Source organism: Carassius auratus, chromosome 7, assembly GCF_003368295.1.
Source record: "Carassius auratus strain Wakin chromosome 7, ASM336829v1, whole genome shotgun sequence".
Lineage (NCBI taxonomy): Eukaryota > Metazoa > Chordata > Actinopteri > Cypriniformes > Cyprinidae > Carassius > Carassius auratus.
In genome coordinates, this window is record NC_039249.1 from 22,114,444 (window position 1) to 22,137,773 (window position 23,330).

The 23,330-nt window shown below is 37.8% G+C and overlaps 1 protein-coding gene across 6 annotated transcripts in view; it reads right to left on the minus strand.

The window, feature by feature from the left end:
* The window catches only part of mtss1lb (MTSS I-BAR domain containing 2b), a 67,837-nt gene that overhangs the window by 43,774 nt on the left and 733 nt on the right, over positions 1-23,330 (minus strand). For all 6 annotated transcript variants that reach the window (XM_026267917.1, XM_026267916.1, XM_026267919.1 and 3 more), the window contains exons 2-3: positions 11,391-11,452; positions 11,215-11,288 (exon numbers count right to left, since the gene is read on the minus strand). In XM_026267917.1, coding sequence (XP_026123702.1) covers positions 11,215-11,288; positions 11,391-11,452 — 136 coding nt within the window. The remainder of the gene's footprint in view (positions 1-11,214; positions 11,289-11,390; positions 11,453-23,330) is intronic.

The following is a 23,330-nucleotide window of genomic DNA, read 5'->3' on the forward strand; positions in this document are numbered from 1 at the left end:
AGCGTGAATGTGAAGAGAGCATGACAAAATATAGGCAAAAAACAATCTTGTAAGAGATGGTTATGGCCGTATATAATGTTCACAAACATCCATAAATGGGCCTGAATGGATCAAACTGGTAAAAATAAATGAAATTTCTTTTCACTTCTCATTGCTGCCAGATCTTGAGTCTTTGAAAACAAATGTTTAACTGAACATTACAAGTGCAAGTACAGTAGCATTTCTTATATAACTTGGCAACATTCAATTTAGGCATGTTCTTGCCGAGAGAGAAACAAACACATGAGACAAGGCCATGCTCATACAAACTTCCTAACGTGGGATGCGTATCCAAACTAAATCTAGTACTGTGTGTGACTGTGCTTATGGTCCTCTTCCTGTTGATGTGGACATGTATGTGTTTGTGTTTCAATGTATTCACTTGTCTTGACCATGTGAGTGATCTGCATGAGTACTGTGCTTTTATTTAAAAGCTGTTTTTAGGTTGGAGAGCAGGAAGTTTAGAGTTCTGTAAGTTACAATATATTTTACAATGCAATGAACTCTTTTATCTCAAAAGATCACGGAGAATTCCATTTAAAATATGACCATTTAAAATGTAAATGAAGTATGATCCAATGTTTCCATACACCTGAACTGAGTTCTCACCCTTGCTTAAAGGGATAGATCACCCAGAAATTGAAAGTTTGCCATCATACTCGCCTTCGTGTTGTTCTGTCAAACACAAAAGAAAAGAACTGTCTGATTCGTCGATGCAATTGAAGTCAATAGTAGCTCAAAGGGTTTGGTTCTTCAAAATATCTTATTTTGTGTTCCGTAGAAGAAATAATGTCATGCAGTGACACGAGGGTGAGTAAATGATGACAGAATGTTGTTTTTTAGTGAAATCTCCATTTGTGTGACCTATTGTCACACAGCTTATGGTGATGATAGGTTGTCAGGAACATCACAAGATGGTCAGTTGTCCAATCTTTGTTTGGTGGACAGGTCATAGGTCACCAAATCAAACATAGGAATGCATATATAAAATAAACAGTTTATTCTTACACCTAAAAAAATAATAATCTACATTTAAAGCCCACTTTATCTAAACTCTCTTTAAAGCTCGAGTTCCTCTTGAGTGGGAAACTAGGCCATCTCCACCTCCCTGAGTCAGCCATTTGTTTTTGAGAATGTGCTACAAAAACAACATTATTGTCTTTAATTAAGCTGCACTCACAATGCTCATCTATTTGCTTCTCTTCTTCCCTCTGCATCCCTCTCCCTCTCTTTAGCCGCTCTGTGAGGACACTTCCTTGTGTCACAGGCTCTCTTTGTGCCTGCAGCCAGCAGCATGTACGTGGGAAGCAGCAGAAACCAGACTCCTCTGCCAAGGCAAGTCTCCCATCCTCTTAATGAGAGTGGCAGAGTGTGTGTTTGCGTGCATGGGAGTATCTATGTGCGAGACAGAGATTCTGTTACTAATGACAAGAGATACATCCTCCCCTCTGTTCGCCCACACTTTAAGTTCTGGTTCAGATTCGGTGAATATGGTTTTCACCTACAGCCTCAAGGTTTGTAAGTTTGTATCCTCTATTGAACCCTTTGGTTCATTCAACACTGTACAAAGACACAGACATCATCAGCTCTGCTTGTAGCCTACCATGTTACTCTTTGCCACTCCGCAAACACCGTAAATGACTGCAACATTTTTTTCCAGTTTCTTAGCAACACTACAAGCAACAGGGGCACCTCTGTCTCTGTTTCTAGGCAACACTGCAGCGATTGCCCTCCCCTTGCGATGAGCAGGCTGGCAGTAGGGTACAGAGTCTACCTGTGTGTCATGTGCCACTGCGCCGCATCCAGCGCTTCACATTACCTTGAGGAAAAACAGTCAACATCAAATGCCAAGAGCCCCACGAAACACATGCACTCGCCCGCATAGATTAGTCTATTATTATGAGAGTCTGGCTATAGTGAGCCATCACAGCCAATCAGAAGATAGGAATTAGGGCCAAGCAGGAAAAGAGCATAAAATATCTCCTTAGAAGCTGTAATTTATAGTAGACTTTCTAATTTATCATTCTGTGTTATATGTTCTATGACCCTTCAGACGGTTATATAATTTGTGTCTGTGTGTGTGTGTGTGTGTGTAAAAATAATGTAAATGTAAATGTAAAAGGACGATTCCATCAGGACCTTATAATATGATTAAAATAATCCATACACACCACAAAGCAGTCTTCCAAGAAAAATGAGGGTCTTTCAATCAGTTTTTGACATCTCCTTAAGCTTCTGAGCAGCTTTGTGAATCATCTCAGGGGGACTGAGCTGGAGGGTCTACACAGGATGCTATCTTAATTAGGTCTATAACTCAAACCACTGTTAATATTTAATTGCCATTAATTCAAAATCGAGCCTCAGAATTTCCATATTGTACATGCTGTTTCAGAGCATGTTCATATACTGATGGAAATGTAACATCACGCTCTGAACTCAAAAACACGGGAGAGCTGGATCCAAATGCAGAATAATGGAATATGGAATATTAGGATGTTCTTAAAGGGGTCACATGATGCGATTTAAATTTGTCCTTTCTCTGTAGAGTGTTATAAGCTCTTGGTGCAAAAAGAAGATCTGTAAAGTTCCAAAGACTAAAGTCTCAAATCCAAAAATATATTCTTTATCAAAGTTAAGACTCTGCCACACTCCCCTAAAATAGCTCATTCAAGCACGCCCCCACATGTTTACGTCACCTTGTGGAAATATTTATGTAATGCCGCCCAAATGTTAACGCAAAGAAAGAAGGCGTGGTTTCAGTAACCAAAGTTAGTGTTGAATCAGCTATGAAAATTATTCAGCCTTCCGAATGTAGATTTTTTTAGACATTTAAGAATCTTTACGATTACTTACAACAGAGCAACAACGCATTTTATAGACAACTGTTTCGTGAATCTAGGAGAGGAGGTAATTCTGACCTTGCTACGACAATCTGGCGCTTCTGAATCAGCTAATGGAAGTATGTTTTGTAATAAGTATAAGTATTTTCAATTGACTGTTCAATGCAGAGTTTTGCACATCGCACGCGTGTGTGTGTGTGTGTGTGTGTGTGTGTGTGAGAGAGAGAGAGAGCGAGAAAGAGAGAGAGACAGGGTCACACAGTGGGGTCAGCTGTCTTAAGCGTCAGTGGTTTGTGAACTGCAAACACATACAAGCTTCATCACTGAGTCTGTCACGTGACTGTTCCCCTTTCATGCTTGAACTGATTGTAAAACTAAGAACATTATTAACTGTCTTTACATTTATTGAAAGATGAAGCTCGCGATTATGGAAAGGGGCGTTAAATTTCCAACGAGTGTTTGCGTTGTTCGGCCAATCACAATGCACTGTGTCAATTGACCAATTAGAGCAGACTGTGCTTGTCGAAAGGAGGGACTTTGGAGAAAACGACGCGTTTGAGAGAGGCAGGGCATAGAGGACATGAAATAATGTATAGTATTTGATAAATAATGTGTTTTTTTAACATTAAATCATGTCAACATATTCTGTTACACCAAATAAGGAAAATAATGATCTTTAAAAAAGCTTCATATGACCCCTTTAAAGCCAACATCAAGTTCACAAATGTGTTGATTTTACACAATAGTTCAGTAAACATTAAGTTAATACTGAGGAACTTTTTAGTCGCAGTTAATTTGACACACCTTATTTTACTCAATGACTGTCAAGTTTTACTTTTATGGGGAGTTTGATTGACAGGCGATCTGACCAATCACAACATCGAATCCACCATTGTGTCAGACAAATAAATCAGACAGGAGAATAGATCAACTTTGGAGGATTACATTTGTAAAATGGTGTGTTTTAATGTCTTTCTATGGTTGAAATCAAATACCTTCTGATGTTCATTCATGTTTATTTCGTGCTTTAAGAAAATATGAAATGATGATCTGTTCATGTGCCACTTGAGGCACTACAGTGATCTCTCTCGATACATTAAAGAGACACAAAACAGTATTTAATGTTTGCATTTCTCAAAATAATTTCAAAATTTGAAAGCTGAGACTTTGATTCATATCAAAAGTAACCTGCTCTGTCTTGTCTGTTGGCATGTTGTCAGTTTCCTCTCTGCTCTGCAATGTATTATCCGCTGTGTGAGAACATGATGTGTGGTGTGACACTGGCATGGCTTGTCGAATATAACAACAGTAACTAAGTGGGCGGGTTTGCAAAAGGTCTAATGAAACTGAGTTCCAAAGCCAATGCAGAATCATCTCTGACACTCAGCAAAAACCAGCAGAGGCCTTTTTTTCATATCAGATTTGTTTTAAATTTTGTATTATTAGTTCAATGAGTGAATAATAACAGGGGAAAAGTGGGTCCTTTTATCTTGTTTGTCTTTATTGCACAATGTAAAAAATGTTTCTCTTCAAAAAAGGTGTTAATGGAGATCTTTGTTTCTGGCTTATGTTGCGGAGCTCATTCCAAGTATCCTGTCTTTAGTTAAGTGTTTCTTGATTATAAGGTCTTAATGATAGTATAGTTTGGGAGTGCTGAGCTGTACAAGTCTCTCAGTGAGAACAGGTGTTCCCAAGAGGAGGTCAGGAGTGTGCGTGTGTGTTTGGGGAGGTATATGGGGAAAGCTGAGTCAGGCTCACCATCTTAGCGGGAGGTCCTGCACCATCGAACCGCCCTGTAGAATTAAAGAGCAGCAGTAATTTTCCTGTAATAAGAGAGTGTTGATGGGAAGCACTTAGCCAGTGATGGTTTGTAAGAAGAGATTCTTTCTTCTTGTCTTTTTTTAATACTATTTTGGCAGCCATTGCTACAAATGTCACAAGGCTATGTAGTGTGTTGTGTATTTTCACGTTTCTTTGTAATCACACAAGCCCTCTTATGTCCATTATATTTTATTTTCAAAGTAATCAAAACACTCGTTCTCTTTAGTTAATGCATCTTTTAATGAGAAAAGAATAGCAGCTCTATAAGGAGAAGACATAATAATGTCCGGCTGTACTGTACAGAAATGGGATCATTCAAGGTCACTGACTGTCAAATACTTGGCTGAAGAGAGACTGACTGCGAGACACACAGATGGACTTCTCTTGATCCTCTGTCATTTAAATGCAGTGTCAGACTATTCTTTCCTTGTTACAAAGCAATGTAAAGCACTTACAGTTACTTTATTATTTCTAAAAGTAGTTACTTTTTACAAAAAGGACTGTAATGAATTATAGTGAATTAAAACTGAAATTGAAACGTTCACAAATGTATGTGGTGTTGCATAAAAGTATTATTTTCTTTCCAAAAAATGTAATGACTTAAAACATTTGCTTTATTAAGTCATGTTTACATACTAAATAAATACATCCTGAATTTATCACCAAATGGATGAAGATTGATGTGGATTGATGTGAAATATTATATTATAATTGTTAAAGACAATTACAGTTCAGAAGTGATTGGCTAAATATTAAAGTAACACTTTTTTCTGTTTTACTAATTATTATTATTATTTTATAACTCCCCCCACCCTTCATACAGTATGTACAACAAAACTTCATACTGTCACATAAACGATAGCTGTGCTGCTCCTGAAAATTTCATTACGTATTATTTGTACTCCCTACATTTGTGCAGCACTTCAAGCAGCATGTGCTATCTCTTGTTGATGTTCCAGAGTGTGTCTACACTAGGCCCTATCAGAAATAGACGTGTTAAGGTGACTGAGAATGTTCCTCTCAGACGGTTTGGCTGGTGTTTGCTTACACGGCTGTGTGAATGGTAACACCCTGCTGGCTATACCAGTCTACTTCAAACATCTGGGGAAATACTAACCCCCATCACACACACAAACACACTCAGACACACAAACAGCTCCCCGGCTGCTGAGCTGGCAGACATTTTTTTCATGTTCTCTTTGAATATGAGGGGCAGCCATTTTGCCCCCTGGTGTATGAATCAGATTTATGATCTTCATTATGGTTGATACTATTCGACTCATGCAGGCAGGGCAGTAAAACACCCCTATGAAGCGCCGGACGAGCCTTCCGCACCGCGCACACATCTGCAGACTGCCTTTTTTACGAGCCCCCGTGCCAGGCTTCCAGAACAGACTGCGATCTATCAACATTCATTCCCACCACAGCCCAAAACAGAGTGGGAAAGAGAGTCTCTGTGTGAGAGACTGAGCGAGAGGAGAAAGAGAGAGCAAGAGGCCGAGAGGAAGATCGAGAGGACAAGCCAAAGCACTTTTTGTTTAGATTCTGGCTCATGAATTGGGGTTTTCACACACACAGCCAGACTCCCTCCACTGAATCCGTCCATACAGAACAAGATTATTATCTAGGACTCCCGACGCTGTGTTCTTTTCCCCTGCCACTTATTGTACACATGTGAAAAAGCCAAAAACTTGGCTAAAGCCTCGATTTTCCTTGAGGGAGACAGTCGGAGACCATAATGTTAATCCTGTCATTATTTACTCACTTTTACATTGAGAATACAGATATTACATAAAAATAAGACTATACATTAATTATTCAAGATATTTTTATCTTTTATTATAATTGATTGTTTTTACATTACCCTAGAACTGCCAGATGCACTACTGTTTCAAAGTTTAGGCTTGGTAGGATTTTTGCTGTGTTTGTTAATGTTTTTGAAATACGTCTCTTATAGTATGTTCTATTTAAGGAAACATATAGTCAGAACAGTAATATTGTGAAATATTATCACAATCTAAAGTGAGAGACTCAGCAAGAGGAAAAAGAGAGAGTGAGAGGTAGAGAAGACAAGCCAAAGTACTTTTAGTTTTGATTTTGACTATAATACTTTAGTTATCCAAAACTGTATGGTCTTTTTTTTTTTTTCTGTGGAAGATTAAAAAAGAAGATTTTTTTGTCTGTACAGTTACTAAAAAGGAGTCCAAAACAAAACTCAGGATGCTAGTAACATCTTCTTTTGGGTTCCACAAGACATCAGGCTTGGAACGACATGAGTGTGAGAAAATTATGAGAGAATCTCTTTATGTAAATCTATAGCCATGAAAGACCACAAGAAAAAAAATGCTGGTGATAAAGAGAGCTAGCTAGACTCAGTCAGGACTAGAAAAGGAGGAGGAGGATGAACTTAAGGATGAAGAGCAGTAAAGACAGTAAATGAGAAGCAGATTATAGTTAGTTACTGGCAGGAAGCATCAGTTTCCTCTCTTGCTATAGTGGTGGACCCCCATCAAGAAGATGAAGGCCTGGAGTGTGTGCAGTTGTGTTTGCTTCTGTTTTATTGCGGTGCAGTGCCGTCCCCTCCTCTTTTCTTCGTGGCAGTCTGTGCTGCTGGGATGAGGAGGCGGTGAAACTTATCAGATAGACTTAACAAAAAAACAAACATAAGACTAAACAAATACAATCTGCTGAAGCAAGAAGAAATCTGCTGAAGTCTTTGAGTTATTTTCTCATGACTTCTGTTTCACAGGACTCCACATCACAAGTGTGAAACTACCAGGTAAGCGACTGAGCAAGTTTACATCAGAAAACCAATACATATGGAGCTGGTTATGTGAAGCAAACATCAAAATATTAAAGTTTACAAATCATTCACTAAAGTAGTCATAATTTGTGCAAAAAGGAATAAAAGTTATTTTATATTTACTGCCACTAGTTTTAATTTTAACTGTAAATTGAAGTTAATTATATTTAAAGGTGCATTATTCAAGTTTTGTTATTAATTAATTATTATGAATAATTAATATCATTATTATTATTATATTAATTATTCAAGAGGGATCTTTAGTTTTTGAATATAAGATACACTAACCCACAACTAGTATTTTTATAATGGACAGAGGAACGAAAAACTAAAGGACTAATTTCACTACTCTAATTTCAGGGCCCCAATTAGAACCTTACTGTTTTTCTTCACTCACAATGTTCCTGGTTGTCTGCTAAAATGGGAGTTTCCAAAAAATGTATGTGTTGAATCAACACATTCTCACTACTACCAACTCGTCACAAATTGACGCTTGGTCAGGACCATTTGCCGTCACTTTTTGACACACAGGGTACCCCTTTAGCACCATTTTTCGACGTGCAGGGTCCTCCACCACTTTCGATAAGAAACCCTTGGCTTATAAAATTGTATCACCATGATTAAATTATATATTGGGTCATAATATTGCCATTATTGCATATGTTGGGGTGTGATTTTTCATGATGGTCACTGTGTCAGATTACAAGATTTTGACTAATAAAATCTTGTCGTGTCGTGGACAAGAAACATGTCAGATTACAAGTTGCTTCCCAACCATTCGTTGCGTGCCATCTTTAATGATGCATGTGATGTCATCAAGAAGGTGGAACTAGCAACTGACTTCCAAAGAAAAAAGAGCATAAATATTGCTGAAGCACTGCTGCTATCGGTTGCCAGCATTTTTCTTTTGTTGTTCTGTCGTGATAGTCCCTCGATGACACATCGTACAGGCAGCTCCACGAACCTTACCTCCATCACATAATTCCACCTAGCAGCACCATCATCTCTCTTTCGTTTCACTATTTTTGAAAACTGTGAATGAAAGAGCTTCTTTGCTGCTATTGGTCAATGCCACCAATGAGATGGAACTCACCGTGAATGACAGGAAAAAAATTCAACATGCTAGTCTTTCTGTCATGATGTTGTGAAGCATAGCAGACACGGAATCGGTTATCTTCCACTATGACACTCTACACAAGCTGAAACGATGGAATCTTGCATACAAACGCCCATTGTCGTTTACAAATCCCCACGACAAAAAAATGGTGGCAAAATCAGGCTAAAATCGTTTAGTCTGAATCAGGCATTAAACTATTTACATATTTATGAGCACATAACCCAACCCCTGCCCCTAAACCTACCATTTGTCAAAAAAAAACACAAAATATAACAGGCATACACAGCTACAGTCATCATTTATTTAAAAAAAATATTAATACTCAAAGTCTTCCAAGGCAAAAAGACTGATTTGTGTGTGGAATAGATGCGATCACTGTCTGCATCCTCTGTAAAGCTCAGATCCTGCAAATTCCAAAGATTCTGCCAGAAGAAGCCTTACGTCAGCCTTGGTTGTGAATGAAATGCTCGTTGAATACATTATGATACATTGTCCTATCTGAGTTCAGTTGACTTCTATTATGCTACACAGCACCCCAACCATGCCCTCATATTCACTCCTTTTGCTTCTTTTTCTGTCTTATATAATATCTCCATCTCTCAATTTTTCTCTTCCAGCAGCCCTGTAGTCCACACACTGTTTGATCCATAGACTATGTCTTCTCTCTCTCTCTCTCTCTCTCTTTGAAGTTGTTCCAGGGCACGTCTGTGAGGTGTGTCAAACCTTGGCGGCCGCTCTCCCTTTGCCATCGAGCAAATTCAGATCAATCAGGTCACATGATCACTGAGCAGTATATGACCCCTCCTTCCCCAGAGAGACCTGTGCTTCAGAGCCCTGACCTGTGCCACGAGCTCAAGCCCCAGGTTATCTACTCCACTTTTATCTACTCCATGTCTTGGCTGCTGAAACATAACATTTTGCTCATATCATTCTGAAATGTAAACCTGAGAAAGCTGTTGTCATTCTTTCAGCTACAGTCAGTCTCAGTCTATTCTGAAAGGCTGGATGTGGGCAATGGCAGATGCATGTCTAAATCACAACATATGAAATCAAATTTGACCCAAAGACTTGCATATCAAATCACTAAAACAGTAATAAAGAAAAAAACGGAGTGTGCTCCAGCATCTGACCTACAGTACATCCAAAATGCCAGCTCAGAACTACATAAATACATGTCATCTATAATTTATACACAGAGAAATTAACTGGTCAGAGCAATGAGACAACAGTGAACAACAGGGACGTGTCGTGAATTGACCAGATATATAATTTAATAAATATTTAAGAAATACAATTTTACATTTTGTGGAATTAATGCTTAAAATGTGTCAAATTTATATTAAATTTATATTCAAGAGGTATTTGAATCATTTATGACTCTTATTTTAAGAAAATAGATTGAAAAGAGAAAACTGCAAGAATTTTTTCAGCGTATAAATTTAATTCACACTAAGAGAAAATTAAAAGCTGGAGAAAAATGGACAATTTTGACGACTGTATGAGACAAAGAAAAAGAAACTAATCTATGTTTGTTCTTTAAGGACTCAATTCTAAGTCGAATAATTGTCATTAACAACAATAATAAATAAAAAATAAATACATAACATTTGTATATATCGATTACTGAAATATAATGAATAAATTATTGCAAAACAGTATCACACAAGTCATGGTTGTACACATAAAAAAAAAAAAAAAAGTAATAAAATATGCTGTCAAATTTTCTTATAGCCTTGACTTTTCATGTTCCTTTTTTTAATAGTTCTCACTCTCTGTTTTTTTATACCCCGAAAATCTTCATCTAACACAGCCCCCTATGAGACACAGTTGGGGTCAGGTGAGATCTTCACTGCTTTTACAATGCACAGAGGAAGGCTCCCAGCTCCGTCAGCTCATTAAAAACACAACATGCCCACATGAATCCATAATTACACAGATCATCATACTCCTTCAAACACACTCTTTACCTCAGGCAGGCCACAAGATGAGATGAAATGAAGAAAAAAAATTGAAATCCCCAGACAAAGAGAAAAAGCCCAATACAGTAATATAATCATAATGAGACTGCTGGTTTATTGCCAAACAACATTATTTTCGTCAGTCGATTCTCCTTGAAGATCTTGACTCTGTCAAATCATTACTAAAGCGCCATGCCATAAATAACCAAAAAACCCCAGCAAGCCTCTCGACAGCTATGAGGCACGTCTTTGTTCCCTCTCATTTATCCATTTTTGTGAAGGATTTACAACATCCGCTTACTTCTGCACTGTGAACAGACTGCTCAAAACTCACCAGAGATGTAGAGGAATAATATAGCTGTTTCATTATTTCCTGAACAGATACATACACAGATACAACAGAACTTATACATTCATAAAAATAACAAAAAAGAGCATTAACACAAAGACATCCTCACACACATGAGAGCATTAAATCGAGATTGGTTTCGGACATTCAGCATCTACAGTAATCTTTCTCTCTCCAGTAGTGTTTTATCCAATGCATGTCCTTCATAATGAGATATACATATCCCTGCATGCTGGACAGAAAGCGAACCCACTCAATCACACACACACGCTCTCACACATGCCTACCTCTTGTGTTGGTCGCCATGTCTGCCACCTTCTGAAAGGCATCCAGAAATGCCACGGCTGCTAAAACCGTGGTTCTGAAAAGCAATGAGGTAAATTGATGACGATGTCTTTTCTCAGCATTCAATAAAAGCCTCCGCACATGACAGGTGCGGATGTGAGCCGGAGACTGAACTTACCGGAGTTGAGAGTGCAGCTTGGTGGCCTTGGCACTGAAGTCTTCCCAGACAGGATATGAACACTGCAAAAGAACAAAGACACAAGGTGAGCTGTGAATGTGCACTTTGTGTAAGTATGAATTCAATGTACAAAGCACTAAATGGGATATTTATTTTAGGTTCAGTGCATTGTTCATCAACTAATGTTCCAAAATTTAGAGGCAGTACGATTTTTTCATGGTATGAAAAACAGTAATATCATTGCAAATTAAAATAACCATTTCCTATTTTAATATATCTTCAAATGTATTTAATTTCTGTAATGACAAAGCTGAAAAAAAATCAGAATCCCCTAGTGAAAAAAAAAAAGTAGTTCTCCAAATAGTTTAATTAAGTAAGTTTAATTATAATTTTAAATAAATACATTACTTTTTTACTAGGGTCATTACATTAATGATCCTTCAGAAATCATTTTAATATAATGATTTGCTAAACATTTTTTTTTTTAATCATTAGTATTGAAACCATTTTGAAACCAGTGCTGCTTGGTTTTTTTTTTCTTTGTTAAAACTATGATACATTTTGATATATTATTTGATGAACAGAAAGCATTTTAAATAGAGACCTTTTGTAACTTGATAAATGTCTTTAATGTTAATATATATATATATATATATATATATATATATATATATATATATATATATATATATATATATGATGATATCAATATCTCAATAAAAGCAAATGTATGTAAAAACCTGCCATCAGTAAGAATAAAAATAAAGGTTAATGTTGATTTAATCAAGTATGTGTAGTCAATGCAGCAGGATGTTAGCTAGAGATTAATTTAAAAAAATGCATAATGTGTGTGTCTATATGAATATAATAATTTGGGGGGATGTGGTTTGTCCTGGGGCAGGAATAGGAGTGTCGTCCGGTGATAAGAGGGCGAGCCATGTACATTTCTGCCCAGTTGCCACGGAAACGCAGCAGACGAAGTATTCTGTGTGAAGTCTGCTTTATAACAGGCCACGGGCTTAATGCAATATCACAGTAGCCGAGCAGAAACTAACAAGCATGACCACTAGTACACACAATCTTGTGACTGTCATCCTAAGCCATAATGCTGTTTTCTCTCTCAAAATCACTTCAGTAATAATCTCACTTCAAAAATTTATTTTAGATTTATTTTTTCTGCCATTCAATTTTCCTCTTAAATTGTTCAGTTGCAGACGGAAATGTAGTAATTTGATTTAACCGTCATATTGCGATCTCACTATCACTGTGGCATCTGCTCTTCCAGCTCTGTTTACAGTATCTCCATGTACCTGTGCCACTGCTGGTGAAGCAGCTTCTGGCCACAGCTGTCTTTGTTAGCGTCTTAAGACCGCTAAGCTCAGTTGAGCTTTGAGCAGGGCAGATCCAGACTGCTGTGTGTCTACACTTCAGAGCATAGCTGGAGGTCAGGATTGTGCTCAGCAACTGGAAAAAGAGCCCTCCCTTTCCTCTTACACACACATTACCCAAGTACCCCCCTGTGCCATCTCTCACCTTGCCCCACAGTCAATAGAAGCAAGAATGATTCTGAGATACAGAGAAAAGGGACTGACACACACATGGGGACCCGCAAAATGCGTAGCTTAAAGTGCTGTTTGGATGGGATTCATTTCATCCATGATGTCAGAGTTACTGTTTTTAATGCAGAATGACTGTTATTTTACTTACTCAATTGGACAGAATCAAGATGTCAAAAATTGTACAAAGGTGGGAGTGTCTGTTATCTGGATGAGGAATAAAGAAATGCAAGGTTGTAGAAACCCCACTGAAATAAACAAGCAGCCTCTCTTTATTATGATTTTCTTTTTTTTTTTTTCATAGAATGGGATGTTATTTTACCCAAAAGGTTGGCCAAAAGATCTTGGCAAAATTCATATGGTACGTGTAAATTATATTTACCCCCCCAAAAAAATACATAATTGACATTTCCCTATATGATGGTTTTGGATTAGTTTATGACTCAATTCTAAATGAAAGTGTTTGCCTAACTTTTTTATTTTATATCTTGTTATATATGTTTTTATTTTTTTTTGTTAAGTTGTTATTATGATGGTGCTTTGTAATTGTGTATATCACACTATGTGCACTTCCAAATATTCATATTTCTTTACTGTATATTTAAGTTTAATCCATAAAACCTAAAATGTTGCTACTGTAACCACAATAACTCTTTTTTTGAATTAGCTTAAATTCAATTGGATTAAAAGTTGTGTGTTAAAAAGCAGATATGTTTGTTTTAGATAGAATTAAAATACAAAACTGTCTGTGAAGCGAAGGAAGGAAAGAAAGAAAGAAAGAAAGAAAGAAAGAAAGAAAGAACAGTGTAGGACAAGCACAGAGGGGCAAAGTCACTGGTGACACTACAAAAGCTGCTACGCTGACAAAGATGGTGAGCGTCTCTCCTTTGATCCAGCATCTCGTCCTGATGTTTGATGTCTGCTAATTTGCTCTGAAATCTGAACACGTTACTCCCTGGGGACCCCTGCACTGTTTGAAGTGCCCTAATCTGCTTCACGGGACCGAGGTTCATCATCTTCGGGGGGCATGTAGGAGAGTGATAAGCCACAAGACCCGCCTACATCCTCCATCCGTGGACATTAGCATATTCACTAGGCTAATCCAATAGCAGTGCAGCAACGATTCCAGTTATGCAAATATTGTTGGCTGGCTCATTTCCACTGAAGTTATTTCCCATCTTTCTATCCCTTTCTTTATTCAATCTCTTTCTTGACTTGCCAAGTGATCCACAAACAATTGGATAAGTACCTCTCCCCACCATTTGAGATGAAACATGCTCAGATGGGCCCTGGAAAGGAAGCAGGCTATTTTCGGTTTTGCCAAACCAAGTGGAAAAACTGCATTAAAGGTGAATTTTAATAAGGCCAAAAAAGCAGCCAGAATCCTGGCAGATGATAAAAGCTTAAGCCATTTTATGCATTCCATAAGTACCAGTGCAATATAGTGATACTACAAAATCTGCCAACATCACCACAGCTGGCAGCTGCTGAAGGATTTAGCATTTGGGTCAATGACAATTATACAAGAGAATCTGAGATAAAGTCAAGAAGAAAAATCTAATGCATGTGCCAAGTATTAGGTTATTAGGTAATATTCGTTTCGGATACATACTACACTGTATAGTTTTTAAAAACCTTTACAACATTATTTTCAGCAAAAAAGTTTAACAATATATATATATATATATATATATATATACAAAGTAAAGCATCCAGTAACCTTAAAAAAAAGTATTCATATTTTTTAGATATATTTTTAAGCATAACAGATTTATCGTGAATTGTTAATTCATAAAGGTTAATAAACGTGATTAATACATGTTCAAAAACAAAATTTCACAGTTTGACAACACAAAAAGTACTGTAGCACACTTTCCAAAACACCATGGCTGTGCATGTACTCAAGAACAAAACAAAAAAATGCATTACATACCAGTAGTTCAAATAAGTGAACATATTTACCAACATATCGCTCGAGACTTACTGATACAAAAATTTAAATTAAACTTTTTTTGTAGTGCTACTTGTGTGCAATGAAGATTTCTTAACATTACGCCTAAAATGTGTTTTAACGTCACTATTGTTGAGGACTGTATGATCTTTGAAAAATATCAGTTTATAAATGCAAGAGTCTATCTGTAGTATACTTGCAATAGTTCCACTTTAGCACAATCAAATATTCGTCAGTATATCTTAAGTCAAGTATGTGTTGTTCCAATTCAGCAGGCTTTAAAGGGGGGTGAAATGCTATTTTCATGCATACTGAGTTTTTTACACTGTTAAAGAGTTGGATTCCCATGCTAAACATGGACAAAGTTTCAAAAGTTAAGTTGTATGTTTGAAGGAGTATTTTTGGAACAAAAAAACTTCTGGTTGGTTTGTCACAAGTTTCGGAAAGTTTTTTTCGAGTATGGCTCTGTGTGACGTTAGATGGAGCGGAATTTCCTTATATGGGTCCTAAGGCACGTCTGCCGGAAGAGCGCGCGCTCCCGTATAGCAGAGCACTGAGAGCACAACAGACTTCACTGATCAGAGCGAGAGCGTCGTGAAATGTCACAAAAGAAGTGTGTTTTTAGTTGCCAGGGCAAGACAACCCTGCACAGATTACCAAAAAAAAAACTGAATTAAGGGACCAGTGGATGGAGTTGTGAAAGTGTTGTGCAAGTGTTTTTGTTTGTTCCCTGCATTTCGAAGATGCTTGTTTTACAAACAAGGCCCAGTTTGACGCCGGATTTGCACATCGTTTATTTCTTAAGGATAATGCAGTCCCAACGAAAAAGGGTCACGATCGTGTGCTGGAACCGCATGCGGTGAGTAAAACTGCTTCAAATATCTCTGTGTTGTTAAATTAGCTATCGGCATTTAAGCACATCAAATAAACAACATATGATGTTGTCATCAAACTGCACTTTCCACATGTACAGCTTAAAAAAAAAAAAGACGACATAAAGTGGAACTTTGTCAATTTCCAAAACCGCTAAGCAAATATATACAGTTTCAGTACATACCACATAGAGACATCGTTGCTGATGCTGCTCTTGTTAAATTTCATCTTCTGGATCTGATTCTGGATCATAAATATACGCTGAATCTGACTGTTAGCCATGGTTTGTTTTGGATGTTTTTTTTTCTCATGGTAATGTCACAGCTTCCAAACGCTCTCAACGCAAAAGCCTACTCTCGCTCGTGATTCTTTAGCTCCGCCCACACGTCACGCCTCCAGTCGGTCGTGTTTTTCCAGGAAAAATCGGTACAGACTATCTTTCTCTTTTGAATATAATAAAACTAAAGACTTTTTGGAGTTATGAAGGATGCAGTACTACTCTATAGGTACTCAAGATTAACAGGATATTGAGTGAAAAGAGCATTTTACCCCCCCTTTAAGTATACCAGTTTAGTATACCATAAGCACAATTGCAGGGCATTCTTATTAAGTACATAAATTGTAAATGTGTTTGTAATATATACATATAATATAAAAATAAATGTATTTCAAATACATTTTAGTATATGTATTTTTTCACTAGGGTAGAACAGGTCCTTGGATGCTTTGATTCAATGAAATCAAATTATGATTCTAGAGAATCATATTTCTCATGGCAGATAAATCAGCTGCAGATGTAGAGTAGGATGAACATCTGTATTGCTCAGCCACTGCATTGTTTACCCTTGCTGGCCTTCAATACACTGTCTCAGCCATTATCCCTGAGTCTGTTGTAGAGCTGTACAAGGCAAACAACCCCGAGCCTTGATAATGAGGTGAGGATTAAATTCAGTTGATTATGATGATGGCCCTTTCAAAGGTCAGCTCAACGTGTTCAGAGAAATACTCCTTGCTCAATTTGAGCTCCATCATTGTCAGTGGTCCTTAAGCAAATCCACTGACTCCTCAACTTCAAAACTGCATTATATGTCTGCTATGCAGTATCTCTAAACCAGACTACAGAAGTGACACATGAAACTAAAAAAGAGTTTAGATCTAGAGACCAATGCATGTCTATGAAATCACCAGAGAAGACTGATTTCCCTGCTATTGATCTGGCTTAACAACAGAAGCCCTCTCTGGCATCGTTCTTGTTAATGAAATCCCACGAGGAGCCACTGCTTCAGAGCTTAAAGACAAATTCTGTCAAAGTTCAACTGACTCGTTTTCATTTTTGCTCTGAAAATGAATAGCTCACTGCTGGTTTAATTCCTCTTTTCTTCCCCACTGCTTTCACTGGTGATTGCGGAAGACAAAAGCAGCGCTGCATTAGACTAATTCCATTTCTACAAGCGAATCACTTCAAATGGCGGACAATAGCTCCAGCCATTAAACAATAATGGATTATAATTCATATACTTATCTAGAGTATCACTTTTGCATCTGAAGTCTGTTGTCAGCCTTTTCATTTCTCTGCTATGTCCAAGCTCATGTGTTTGGTACTGTATGATTAATTTCTCTTGCAGCTTAATTTGTTCTTAAGATTTTATTACTAGAACTGTGTTTTAACACAAACATTACTCTAGAGGAGTAGCTCACTTCTTACAACAGGGAAAAACTAAAGACTTTTGTTGAGAGCTACAGAGTCTAAAAGATAAGAGCCATATAACTTTAATTAAATCAGAGATTCATACCGGGAAGAGTCACATGACTGTAATAAGTGAACAATGAGGATCAGTAGCTCATTAAGAAGTTCTTAAGAGGGCCTCGTTGTTACTATTTTCATTATCACAATGTGAGTTGTGAAGGTTAAATGTAGGCGATGAATATTTAATTTTTTCTATATTAATATTCCCCACTCTCGATGTGGATGTTGAGTTTCTCACAGATTCACGAAGCACTGCAAAGTTAATAATAACAAAGATGGGGTTAAAGAGTTGCCCAAAATGAAATGATATTGCTAACAAATTGTCTGTTGAGCATCATGTCTCTGACTCTCTGGCAAATCACCAAGGTTGAAATACACTGGCAGACAGGCAGTAAATTGTTGTCAGATTGAACAGTGAGATTGTATGCTTCATAATTTATGAGCAAAGCAGCTTACTTCTGCTAACATACTAATACAAACATATTATAACACTTGAACGGCTTTTCAGCTGAACGGGATATGCTCTATTTGAACTAGGTTTTTTTCTTCAGCTATAACTAATGAAGGGTCTGTGACAGAACCTCGGAGACCTTGATATGCTCTTGATAAGACAATCTCTGCTCCGCTGTCACCTCTACAACCAGCAGATAAAGGGATGAATGGGGGAATGGAGGAATGCACGTATTTGGAGAACGGACATCAAGGGGCTAGTGGAAGCTGTGAAACGTGATTGGCTGTCCTGCTTCCGCTGGGCTCCTTTGAAGCGGCACTGATTGGCTTTGTGCCTTTGTGGGCAGAGGACAGAAACTGCCAGTGTGTTCAAAGCTGTCAGACCCTCACTACAGTACACATGAGTCTTTGGTGCGAATGAACGAATGAATGAAAGATTGAGGCAAATCATCTCTATTTCTGACATTTACCACAGCAGCCTGAAGCCATGCGCTAATGAATAATGGGAATCGCTTAACATGAGCTCTATGCAAGCTCTTATTTTCTCTCTCTATCTCCCTTTCTCATCTATTCTCTAAAATAAATGTGTCTTTCCTTGAACTGCTCATTTTCATTTCCCTTTCCTTCCATTTGGTTCCACAAATTCTTTTCTAATGTGCAACCATCTGTAATTTCCATTCTTTTTTTGTTTCCTGATAATAACAGAACATAAGGTTGAAAGCTGTTAGGCACTGACAGAGACTGATTTGAGTGTACAGTATATCATATTTTGAGTGTACAGTATAGTTTATAGTAAAATCACATCTGAGCAATGCATACAACTAGTTTAACCAGCCCAACTCAAATCTGTTTGTTGTTTTCCTTCCTCACAGCCAGTAAGGGTACTTAGTCTGATTGAAAGCTATATAACAGAAACCACTCTAGATACTAGATGTTGTATATCCTGAAGCTGTGTGTAATTTAAAAGGAAGGGAGGTTACTGCAAGAGAAATGGTGCTACTTTAATGACAGGGGTGTCATCAAGCTGAAAGGAACAGGTGTCTTTGTGTGCAACAATATCTGTCTCTAGCTCGGGTTAGATCTAGTGAGAAACACAATGAAGTGTATCTAGATTCTTTCAAGCAAATGTACTAACTTTCATTTAAAAACAATGGTTTTCAAACTTTTAAACATCAAGGACCAAGGAATCCAGAATTTATTGCATTTATAATATATTTGAAAGAAATTTCTTATGAGCAAAGCTGCATTTCTTTGATCACAAAGATTGTCTTCTATTTTCATATATTTTAAATGTAATGTGTTCTTGTGATGGCAAAGTAGAATATTTGCAGCAGCAGCCATTACTCCACTATTGAGAAGTCGTGGCCTAATGGTTAGAGGGTCGGACTCCCAATTGAAAGGTTGTGAGTTCGAGTCCCGGGCCAGCAGGAGTTGTGGGTGGGGGGAGTTCATGTACAGTTCTCGTTCATGTACAAATTCAGTGCCACTGAAATCATTATGCTATGCTCCTTTGGTCCTTTCAAAAAAATAATAATAATATTTCTGTTACATTATAAATGTTTTTACTTTCACTTTTGATCATTTAATGCATCCATGCTAAATACTTACAGAGAACCATCTGTGAGGATCCTTGAACACATTGTTTTAATGGCCACTCTCTGTTCAGAGCAATTTAAATGTATTTTTGATGTCAAGAACAGTCTCAAGATCAACATGTGCCTCTCCTGTCCCTTAATTGACACTGCATTTAAACATTTCTGTTAACACCCCTGATCCTTATCCATTAGGCAGCGCCATGTGTGAAAGAAGGGGCTTTAAAAATGAAATGCAGTTTAGATTGATACACATTCAGCTGCAGGATCAGCTGAGCTTATAAGGCAACCCAGATGGGGCTCAACCCCACAATCCTCAGCTCCAAATCTGATGCCCTACCAAGAGGCCACTGGGCTCATATGACAGTATTCCCAACATCAAAGCTCCCCGCTTTGAACCTGAGCAGTAAAATGTTCATTTGACACATATTTCAGTGCTTACCCATCATCAAGCTTTGGGAGATGTTTCTCAAGTCAGCAGACATGAGAGAAGAGATGAGTTTGACAGGCCAAACAAAGACGCACTGAGTATTCCTGGAACATTGCCAAGAAAATTCCTCCACCAAAGCAACTTGACTTATCTTTAACAAGCTTAACAAGAGGCTGCTGAAAACACATGCTCATCTCAGGGCTTTCCCAAATTAAGGAATAAAGAGGTAAATAATGAGTTGACATGAGTTGAGTGGTCATGAGGATTCTCAGCTTCACTGCTTGACCAAAACAGTAAATCCCCATTCACACCAAGCACAATTACTATAACTACATTAGCATCCACACCAACGCACAATAAAATGTCATCTTCCATTTTAAACGATCAAGCTCTTTAAATGGGGTGGGTTCTAAACGGCAGTCAATTATTTTATCATTCATTACCTAGAAAAGTCATTTTTAATGTGGTTTCAATTTTGTTCCTCGTTGCCGTTACTGTCATAGTTGTGGTGAGGACTTTCCTACTCTCAAAAAATCAGAAAAATAATTTAGAAAAACTTTACAGTTAAAGTTTTTGTACTTGGTGTGAATAAGCCTTAGGACAGGACAGGAAAATGATTTTTGTTATCCTAAATGTGGTTACTAGCAAGAAACATTTAAAGCTGTTTCTTTAATTATAGGCAATTCCATCTGTGTGGATTCTTCTAGTTTGTTATGTATCCACTAATAATGGCCAGCAGTGGACATATATGCATACCAGGAATTATTATTATTTTTTTCTGAAAGAAAATAATGAAGATTCAAACTGCTCTCCCATTGTCTGCCACATGTCAAATGATACTGTTTAATACCATTCTATGGTGGGATTGACATTTTAAACATTTACATTAAAATATCAGCCAATTTGCTATAACATTTTATGTATTTTAAATGCACACATTAATTTATATTTGTATTAAATTATAAATAAAATGATCATACTTTGCCTGGATTGACAGAATAGAATAAGGCTCATTATTACTGTGTAACATTTACCTTTATATTCTCAAGCATGCATTATATGCTACAATTCATGACAATTCAAATAAAACAATGATTTGTATTTTTGTTTAAAAATTAATGTGATATAAATATAACCAAAAGACAAGGTTGAAATCAAATTGTTTTTTTTTTTTTTCATTTAAATGTAATTTTAATAAAAATCAACCCTAGCAACACAAAAGCACCTAAAGCCAAAGAAAAACTCTCCTGACAAACATTCAAAGGATTACTAAAGGCATAGCTGAGATTCAGCAGCCAGGCACAATGAGATCTAGACTGAGTGTGTGAGTGTTTGTGAGTGACTCTGCTCTACAAGCTAGTATGCACAACTCAGCGTGAGGCATGAGAATGTAAACAGCAGTGATATACAACAGGTCCAGCTGGCAAACAGACAACTGTGTGCTTGTGTCATCATCACGTCTAATGCTGGTGTCCCTCTCTCGCTTGCTCGGGCCCTTTCACCTAAAGAATGGGGGTAAGAATGTGGGCCTAAATATGACAGCCCGCCCCACTCCTCATTTCATTTCTCCTTCCCCCTCCCTTTAAATCCGATCATCCTCCCCCCATGATCCAGAGTCATACTCATAACATCCCTTTTACAACAATGCCCTCCCAAGAGCAGGACCCAAAAACACACAGACAGTACAGTTGTATAGCAAAATCATAGCCACATATATTTTGAAATCGAATTGATGTTCACATTCCCCTGTGGAGTTAAATAGAGTCATATATGGCGTATTATTCCTTCCTGTTCCTATTTGGCAGGAAACAAGTTATCAATCACATACAGTTCAATTTTTCCCACAGGGTAATTTCCAAACAGCATCCTTCAGATCTGCTGGGTGATGAAGAGCGCTAGAAGAACCGTAAGCTGAATCTATACTTTATTGATTCCGGTGGGGAATTTGGTTGTTTATTCCAGTACTGTTCGGATCTCAGAGAAGGAACAAAGCAGATCCAGCTGACATTCTAGTGATGAGAGGCATATGACAAGTGAGCTGGCAATACCCACAGGCTACCCACATCCCACAAACAAAGACACGCAAAGGCAGAAGCAGAGAGAAAACAGTGGAAGCTTCTCAAATCTTGGCTTTTGAACAAAAACTTCATTTTTTGATTCATTAATGAATGAAATGATTGCATTTTTTTTTTTTTTTTTGAGGAATAAATCCTTTTGAGGAATCTTCCTATCTCAGTATAGCAACATTAGAGGATGAAGAGGGGAAACCGCATGTCTGCATTGAATCCACGTGGCAATAGAATCCAATCACAGAGCGAGGTTGAATGTGACCAGGAACAGCGCAGCACCTGGAACAACCTACATCTTAAAGGTGAAGCCTGGATCTAGGTCTCTCAGGCAGCGCTCGTTCATGACTGAACTGTGCCAGACACAAAAATAAAGAGGTCTGAGGCAAACATCATCAACACCATGTGCCACTGTCTGCTCAATATCCTCCCACAGACAAGTTGGCATAATAGCTGACCCATATTTTGCAATCCCCATTTAACAGCATGGAAGCAAATGGGACCATGAGCGGAACTGGAGAAGTAAGAGTTACATTTTGAATGAGAAGATAATATCTGTGTAAGCAGAGCAGAGGGAACAGAGCTGTTACACCTTATGGAAATCACTCTTTCTGTCAATCTAGTAAAATCACTGTGATAATAACAAGCTGCTTGGAGGCGTCTGGGAGAGGAGTCATGTGCTCGCGCTATTGGGTTTCACTGGCTGAATGTTTGCCAGAGCGTCAGAAACTAATGCATGGAAACGAGTCCCGAAACCCGGTCAACAGACATTCAGAACGACTGTGCGTCCTTTTCACGATGTGGTTGAAATATTAAACCCGACAGAAGATCAATATTGTGTTTTCACACGAGCACGGCCGCTCTTGTACGCTCATAGACCCAATGATATGACGGAATACTGCAATCCGTCAGACAGACGCAACAAATCTCACGGTGTGTGACACGGAATGGCGCGCGGCCGCATCTGCTTAATCAGCAGCAGTTCAGTCTGTTTCCCATTGTGAGAGTGAATCCCCCTCCATTTCCTCTCTACATGCAAAACATTCTCGTGAGAATATAGTGTATTTAGTCGCACCAGCATTAGGGCGAACCTTATCGAGTTCAATGATCCACAACATGCCTTCATCTTTGGATGTAGCCTATATAGGCCTGTTTGTACAGTATGCATGTATGCATGCATATATCTATCTATCTATTTATATATCTATCTATCTATCTATCTATCTATCTATCTATCTATCTATCTATCTATCTATCTATCTATCTATCTCTTAT